Source organism: Eschrichtius robustus, chromosome 4 (assembly GCF_028021215.1).
Source record: "Eschrichtius robustus isolate mEscRob2 chromosome 4, mEscRob2.pri, whole genome shotgun sequence".
Taxonomy (NCBI): domain Eukaryota; kingdom Metazoa; phylum Chordata; class Mammalia; order Artiodactyla; family Eschrichtiidae; genus Eschrichtius; species Eschrichtius robustus.
In genome coordinates this window covers 149,837,015-149,845,384 of record NC_090827.1, presented here as the reverse complement: position 1 = coordinate 149,845,384, position 8,370 = coordinate 149,837,015, and the positions used below count along the sequence as shown (strand labels likewise).

General features: G+C 65.6%; 1 protein-coding gene across 1 annotated transcript; it reads left to right on the top strand.

Moving 5' to 3' along the window:
- The first annotated feature begins 3,047 nt into the window (after nt 1–3,047).
- Nucleotides 3,048–7,826, top strand: HMX1 (H6 family homeobox 1). Its single transcript, XM_068542350.1, has 2 exons — nt 3,048–3,543; nt 6,400–7,826. Exons 1-2 carry the CDS (start codon nt 3,147–3,149, stop codon nt 7,065–7,067), a joined length of 1,065 nt encoding a protein of 354 aa, XP_068398451.1. The 5' UTR covers nt 3,048–3,146; the 3' UTR covers nt 7,068–7,826.
- Nucleotides 7,827–8,370: the final 544 nt, after the last annotated feature.

Here is an 8,370-nt window from a genome sequence, read left to right as displayed (position 1 = left end):
CCTGCTGACTTCATGGCTCCACTTTTCTGCCTGGGGTGTCCTTCTGCCCGAAGGGGACAGGAAACTTGGGCTCTGGCCCTGGGAGCACCAGAAGCCCTCTCAGGGCCGTGGGGCTTCACGGGCAGTCTCCAGAGAGCATCCTGACTGCCAGACACTATCCTGGAGTTGCTTCCGGGTCTGAACGTGACAAGCCTCTGCCGACAATCCCCGCTGAGAACTCGGCCTCCTGTCACCTCCAAGCAGGGTGGCGATCCGGCTCCGGAATGCACGGAGCACAGAGGTGGCGGCCGGGGCGAGCACCGGGGCGGCTATTTCACGCCCCCCTAAGTGACCCTGCTTCCCCGCAGCAACCCTCTGTCTGCTCGCCGAGGCCCCGCGCCACGCGCTCGAGTTCTGCTGCCACAGTTGCCGGGAGCCTCCCGGGGACAGCAGTGCCAGGACCCAGCCCTGGAGCCCCTGGGAGGAGACACGCCCTCCAAGCCCCCAAAGACCGGTGCTTGGGAGGAAGGCCTACTCTCCTTCGGCCCGGTCCGGCCTATGCCCTCGCCTCCCATCCCTCACATGCTCCCCAGAGGCAGTGGGAGACGTCCCAGCAGTGCCCGATGCCCAGCCGGCCTCCACTCCCAACAGCCTGGCACAGGCAGGGGTGCTTACTACCCGCGGTTTACAGGAGAGGAAACTGAGGATCAGAGAGGCGAGGCCCCCTGCCCAGGGCCACACAGCCCAGAGTAGAAAGAATTAGAACCCAGACTCTGAGGAAGCCCCCACTCAAAGTGCTCAGAAACCATGGGAGTGACAGCAGGCTTGTGGTTCCAGAAACGTGCTCAGGAGCCACTCACAGGCAGGCCCAGGGAAACCTGCATGCCGTAGTAGGTGGTCATCCGGAAGGCACCCTCTCCACCACTTGTCTTTTCATCCGGGTCCCTCTCCGGTCTCAGGTTCTCCACCTCGTAGACGCACCCTCGAATTAGATGCTGCGATTAGCCAGAGGCTGGTGCTTCTCCCCCAGACCGACTGGGGCAGTCATTTCTTCCCTTGACCCGCCCTCCTCTGGCTGGGGTACCTCTGCCTTGGAGTCTCTTTGACTGTGGGCACCCCCAGGGAGCAGTACTTGGGAGACCACAGCTCTTCCCTGAGACCCCGGCTCGCCCACTTTGGCTCAGCGTCCTCACCCATGCACTGGGGGAAAAGCCCCATCTCTGTCCGCCTCCAGGCTGGAGTTAAACCACCCGGTGAGTCACTGTCGTTGATCCTCTTTGTCCCTCCTGGGGCGGGATGTGAGGGCGAGGAGATGGGTCGAGCATCTTGTCCTCGAGTCTGCAGAAAAGCCCGCTTCCCACCCAAGGTCTCCAGGCCACTGGGCACCAGAGGTCCCTCCCGGCAGCCGCGGGTAGGTAGCTCAGGGTGGTAAGCTGATAACGGGGGCGTGGTGGTGACCGGCTCCCTGTGCAGCCAGAAGACGCACCCGAAAGCGCTCACCGTTTTGTCTCCGCGCCACAGGCCGGCAAGGTCCCTCCCCTAGGCCTCAGCCCCACCCCGCTGCTCGGCTGCTTCCCGCTCCCATCCCCATCCGACTCTGGGGCTGTCGGTGCCAGAAGGGCCCCAGGCCCGGAGTGTCGGAATTCCAGGCCCGCCAGAGCCACTTACCCTCTGGAATGGTCTCTCCTCGGCTCTGTTTTTCCCTCTGGAAGATGGGGTTGATGCTCCCTCCACCGTGGTTGTTCTGAAAATTAAAGCGAGGCGGCGGGCGGCACTCGGTTGGTCGCGGCCCTCGGCTGGCACTGGGGGGCTGGATGTACCTCTCCGCGATAACCCGCGTCCGGTGAAGCCTGTTGCGCCCGCGCATCCGCGCTGCCGTCCGGTGACTCGGCCGTCACCCGCTCCCAGAGGAAGCCGGTCAGAAGGTTACTCTTGAGTGGCCACAGCTCCGAGGGCGACGGCGTGGGCCGGGATGCGCTTTGGTCACCGCACTCCCTGCTGCAGAAGTGGGAGGGGACTCCCCACCGCTTTACAGTCGGGACCTGCCCCCAAGACCTACGCGGCCGGGGCAGTGGCTCCCGGCCCGCCACTAAGGCCCGGGCCTCCTAGGGAGCGGGACGGTGGCGACCCGCTCTCGCTCAGCGGGTGTGACATCGGGCGTGCTGCCGGCAGGGCCCCGGAGATCGGGGGGGGGGGGGGGAGGGGGGGCTAGCATTTTCTTACATTTTGAGCCTGAATCTGAGAACTAGAGAGCTCTGTCGCACTACATTTGGCATTAAAAGCATATTTCATTAAGTGTAAATATTAAAAATATGCCACAATTTTGCAGCCTTGACACCCGGAGTCTAAAAAAACGACTAACTCATTCTCTTGCTGTTTCTTGGAAGCCCCGGGGTCTTCCTGCCACGGTATACACACGCACACAAATACATACAAGCACACACACACGTGCACACACGCACACACACCACACTCGTGCGCGCGCACACACGCCGTTCCTTACTCTCGGTCCAACACTCTCCCCTCGGCGAGGTAATTACTGCCCTTGCCGGACACTGATTGGCCAGTCTGTTTCTCATCGGAGCCCCGCAGCCAATAGGCGGCCCCGCGGCCGAGGCCCCACCTCTCCAACCCCCGGCTCGGGTGGCTCGGGCCGGGGGCATGAATCACGCGGGGCCGGACTGGCCGCGACCCCCCGCCTGGGCCGCCGGCCGCCCGCCCTCGGACGCGCGACCGCCTGCGCGCCCGGATCCGGGCGGCGTCTCCGAGCAGCGGCCGCACTCGGGGCCGGCGCGGCATCCTCGGGCTGAGCTGGCTGCCCGCCCGGCCCGCGCCGCCCCGCCCCTGCTGGCCCCTCCCCTGCCCTCCCCGCCCCCAGCGGGGCCGGCCCGGGCGGCGACCAGAGCGGCGACGTGAAAGGCGAGCGAGGCGGCTGCCCGGCCAGCTGTCGGCGCGCACCCGCTCCCGGCCCAGCCCAGTCCGGCGCGGAGGCCGCTGCCTGCCCCGCGGGGCCCGACGCCAGCGCTCCGGGCAGCGGCTCCAGGGCCGGCCCGCGCGTGCGCCAGGGAGCCGCGCGCCAGCGTCCCCAGCGGGGACCGGGACCGGCCGCACCCCGGGCTCCCGGAACCCCGAGGAGCCCGGCAGAGCCCGACGGACCGGCGGCCGCGATGCCGGACGAGCTGACGGAGCCCGGGCGCGCCACGCCGGCCCGCGCCTCCTCCTTCCTCATAGAGAACCTGCTGGCAGCCGAGGCCAAGGGCGCTGGGCGCGCGGCCCAGGGCGGCGGCGGCCGCGAGGACGAGGAGGAGGACGACGACGACCCTGAGGACGAGGACGCGGAGCAGGCGCGGCGGCGGCGGCGGCTGCAGCGGCGGAGACAGCTGCGCGCGGGCTCCGGGCCGAGCGGGGACGCGCGGGCCCGGGCGCTGCTCGGGCCGGGCGCGCTGGGCCTCGGTCCCCGGCCGCCCCCGGGTCCCGGGCCGCCCTACGCTCTGGGCTGCGGAGGCGCCACGCGCTGGTACTCGCGGTCGCACGGAGGCTACGGAGGCGGCCTCAGCCCTGACAGTGAGTGAGGGCGCGGGGAAGGCGGGGGCCGGGGGGGGGGGCCGGGCTTCCTCCCCGAGCGTTTGCTCGGGACTTTGGGTTCGTTGGCGCCCTTTCTGGGCCATCCTCCTCGTCTGTGGGGGGCTCTGGGTCGTGTCGGGCCCCAGCAGAGCCCCTGGTTGAGCAGGTTTGGAGGCCCACTCTCCAGGACAGCGTCCCCATGCAGGGAGAAGGTTTCGCAGGCTCTGGGCTTCACCCATCACCAGGCTCTGGAGAGCCCTTGGAGAGGAACTTGGGGACAGGGGACAACAAACAGCTAAGAAGAGAAAAGGAATGGGGGGGTGGGGAATACAACAGGGAAAGGCAGGCCATGGGAGGGGGCAGAAAAGAAGAGAAAAGGACAGAGAAGAAAGAGAGAGATGTTGGGGGCGGAGAAAGGAGAGAGGGGGGAAGAGAAGATGAAAAACAAACAAAAAGCAAAAAGAAACCCATAAGTGATGGAGAGAACAGAGAAAAGGTAAAGGAAGGAAAGAGAGAGGGTCAGAAGACAGAGTCAGACTCAGCAAAATGAAGGGGGCGTTGAGTAGAGGGAGCCGCTGTTGTGGAGGCCTGGATGGGGGGACAGCGGTCTTCCCCAGCAGCCATGTCCCCAAAGTCCCATCTCCCCTACAAGCTGCAGCCAGGGCCTGGGGCAGGGGCCTGGGTCTCCCTCTTGGGCCTCTCAAGCCCCTTGGCTGTGGCTGTGCAAGGCAGGAAGCCCCCAGTCCCACCCCTCTCTCTCTCTTTTCTGCCCCTCCCCCTCCCCCGCCTTTGTTCCCTGCTGAGGGCTCCGAGTCTAGGGGTGGGGGGTTTTCAGCCCCGGAACCCGATCGATCTCCCCTCTTGACTGGGCATTCCAGTCCCTGAGTTCTGCTCCCCCTCCCCAGGGTCACTGCCTCCCTTGGGGACCTGCCATTTGGAGGAAGCCCCCGGGCAAGAGGACTAGGAAGCTATTCTAACCTCAGCCCCCGGGCTTTGCCAGCTCCCCCCGCCCCAAGCGCACACTGTGAGGCCAGCTGAAGGCTCTTCCAGGCTCTTGCTCTGAAATACTTTCAGCTCCAAGCGAAAGTTAACGAGTGCTGGGGGGCGGGTGGGGGGTAGTAGGTGGGTCAGACCCCTCTCACCTCTTGGATAACCCATTCTCTGGTGTGGGATTGAGCCCCTCGCAAAGGGACCCGCATCTCAGAGCCTACACCCAGAAGGTCCCAGGCCCCTGCCCCCTTCCCTTCCGGGAAGCTCGAGCAGGCCTCAGTGTTTGCCCCGAAATTGAGTGATCAAACGTAGTGCCCTTCTGGGGGTGTTTCTGAAAAGGGTCTCCCGGGGGGGGGGGAATGCGTTCCCCTCTTGTCCCTGGGGTTCTTCTCCAGCTGCAGCCCCACAGGCAGCCGCCAAAGAGCCGGTCCTTCTTTCGTATAATGCGGGTTAGGGGTCCCTGTTTTGTACCAGAGCTGGCAGGCCTGGCTTGGCTTCGTGTGGCAGCACGTGGGCCTCTGTGAGTCTGGGGGCCCCCCATATCTGGTCGCACACATGCCAGCCTGGAACCTGACCCCTCTTTGGACACCATGAGGGCTCATGCCACCAGGGTTGGGCAGGGACATCCGCAAATCTGCACACCTCCACGGGAGTGGCGGAGCGCAGGGACCAAGCTACAGACACAAGCCTGCCGGTGTTTGCACACCTTGCGGGCTGCTCACACTGCGGGCTCACCGCTGCCTTCTGAGGGCTGGCCGGGCCAAGCTCTACTCGACGGCCGCAATGCTGACCTGCAGCCTGTGTCCAGGAGCCTCAGCCTGAGGCACAAGGGAAACTGGCCTGAGTTGGCCTGCTGAGCCCGGAAGTCAGGCGGCTGCCCTTTTCGAGCTGGGCCTGGAATCTGGACCAGCACCTGGGTCCTGGGCAGACTCTTTCACCTGGAGTCATCATCCCTTGCCAGCCCTGGGGAGGGGGAGGCGTCTCCTCTGGGAGATTGTGTGGAGCTTGGTACTTGGAACACGAGCTCAGGGACCCTCTGTGGGCTTTTGTAGCCCCAAACCCACAGGCTCAACCACGGGCCCAATGTGTCTGGGGTGAGATGCGGCTGCCGCGTGTTTCTACGGAGCCAGAGCTGCCCTTGTCTGCGCTCCCTCTGAGAGTGATTTTGGGTAGAGAGGGCACGTCTCCATGGACATTTGAATTAGGGGGGCACAGGAAATGGGGGAGAATAGGTTTCCAGTGTCATCCGGTTGGAGTTTGGCTTGGGGAATTGTTTGCATTTGCTTATTCTCCGTCAGTGGGAATATTTCTATGCAAGCGGGCATTCCGCATCTGCTCCTGAGCGCGAGTGGGGAGAGGTCATGGCAAGTCTTTATTTCTGTGTCTGGGGGACTTGGCCTAGGGCTGAGTGCTAGGGATGAGGCCCGCTCTGTGCTGGTTTCTGGCGTGTACGTTTCTCAGAAGGACCATCCTTTTCTCCGCGAGGTGTACCTCCGGGGCTTTTGTGTGTGTTGATTCGAAGTCACTGTTTAAGGGAGTCAGTCTTCTTTCTGTGTTTCTGTTTGTGTTTTTGAGTTCCTTTTCTTCCATCTTCCCTCTGTCGCCCTCCGTGTGGATGCGCGGTTCTGGGCGTGAGTGTGTGGCCAGCGTGTTGGTTTGGAGCATTGCTCAGGTCTTCAAGTTCACCTCCAGATGCTCTGCCTTTCTCCGGTCCCAGGGTGAGATCTGCCGTAGGTGGGGCTGCGTGGGAACAGCTTCCCTGCTGGTGGCTGTGGGTGACCTCACGGGGGAAGCAGCTGGCCTCAGCGACAGGGCCGGGGGATCAGCCTCCAGAACCAACCCACGTTCCTCCTCTCCCCCCTGCAGCCAGCGACCGGGACTCACCGGAGACGGGCGAGGAGATGGGCCGTGCAGAGGGCGCCTGGCCGCGGGGCCCCGGGCCGGGAGCGGTGCAGCGGGAGGCGGCGGAGCTGGCGGCGAGGGGCCCGGCAGCCGGCGCGGAGGAGGCGGCGGAGCTGGCCGAGGCCCGGGCGGCGGCGGCGGCGGCGGCGGCGGGGGAGGCGCGCGGCGGCGGCGGCGGGGGCGGCGGCCGCAAGAAGAAGACGCGCACGGTCTTCTCGCGCAGCCAGGTCTTCCAGCTCGAGTCGACCTTCGACCTGAAGCGCTACCTGAGCAGCGCCGAGCGCGCCGGCCTGGCCGCCTCCCTGCAGCTCACCGAGACGCAGGTGAAGATCTGGTTCCAGAACCGCCGCAACAAGTGGAAGCGGCAGCTGGCGGCCGAGCTGGAGGCGGCCAGCCTGTCCCCGCCGGGCGCGCAGCGCCTGGTCCGCGTGCCGGTGCTCTACCACGAAAGCCCCCCGGCCGCCGCCGCCGCCGGAGCTCCCGCCGCGCTGCCCTTCCCGCTGGCGCCCGCCGCGCCCGCACCGCCCCCGCCGCTGCTCGGCTTCTCCGGGGCCCTCGCCTACCCGCTGGCCGCCTTCCCAGCCGCCGCCTCCGTGCCCTTCCTGCGGGCGCAGATGCCCGGCCTGGTGTGAGCCCCCGGCCGGCCGGGCCCACTCCCCGTGGCCAGTGGGGACTTGTGCGGGCGCGCACACGGGCCGAGGCGGCAGCGGTGGCGCCAGGGGGCCGTCCGTCAGGGAGGGCAGGGACGCTCCCCTGGCCCTCCTGCGCCTCGGGGAGCGCAGGCTGCCCGCCCGGGCGAGCCGAACCCCTGTCCGAAGATCGAAGATCGGAAGATCGTCCAGAATGTAACAGAGACGCAGGTGACTGTGGCTCCCCAAACAGTCGCAAGGCTGGATCCCCGCTGGGAAGAGAGCATCACAGAGACAGTCGGCCATGCAGCCCAGGGCCTCCCCCAGCCCCCCACCCCCGGGGACAGGCCTCAACCTCGGAGCAAATCCAGCCCCCGCCCCGCCGGAGCCAGCGGCGGGGCGCAGTCCACAGCAGATCCAGGCTGTCCCAGGTGCTTCACGGAGGTGACCACTCTCCAACCCGGACAACCCTGCCTGGGACTGTGCATGGGCAGGACAGCAGGCCTCCGGGGCACGGTGATCAGCCTGATGGCCTTAACCTCGGGCCGGCAGAGAGAGAATCCCAGGAAGAGAGCCCCTGTGGAGCGGAAGGGCTGAAGATCCTTCCAGGTGGCGCTGCTGTCAGATTGTCCATTCTGGAGACGGGGCCAGACTGGGCCTTCTCTCCTGGGCTGCAGCCCCTGGTTATCCTGGCGAAGACTTTTTTGTTTTTAAGGAATCTACTTATTTGCGTATGGAATAAAAAGGGACGTTTTCTGGACAGTTGCTGCTGCTTTGTGATCACTGGGGCCGAGCCTCTCCTCTGGTAATGGGCTATGGTGGGCACCGTCTCCCCCCTCCTGGAGCACCGTCCAGTGCTGGCCAGGGGCAGGTGGCCAGGTGGGCAGGAGCTGGGGTCTGCGAGGTGTACTCTCAAGCCCCCACTTTCTCCAGACAGGGAGGCCCAGCAAGACCTCAGGGGAAGTCAAGGTCAGGGAGGAGAGGGGCCTAAGGTGGAAGAGGGGATTCTGCATCCTCTGTCGCTCAGTTCTGGGGCCTTCGCGACAACCGAAAGCCAGGAGTCGGGAAGGCAGAGCCCACTGGCCACTCACTTGGCACAAGGGGCTGCCAGCTGTGTGGCCCCCTGCGTCCACTGCCCCTTCCCGCACTGGAGTTGAGAGCCATCTCTAACATAGGGGTTTTTTCTTTTGTCCAAAACAAAACACTGGCGCCAGACAGCCCAGCAAGGTCAGGTGGGGAACAGGGCTCTCTGGCCTGGGCCTCATCCCCTGGACCGTCTGCAGTCTCTCCTGAGCTGGGGGACTCG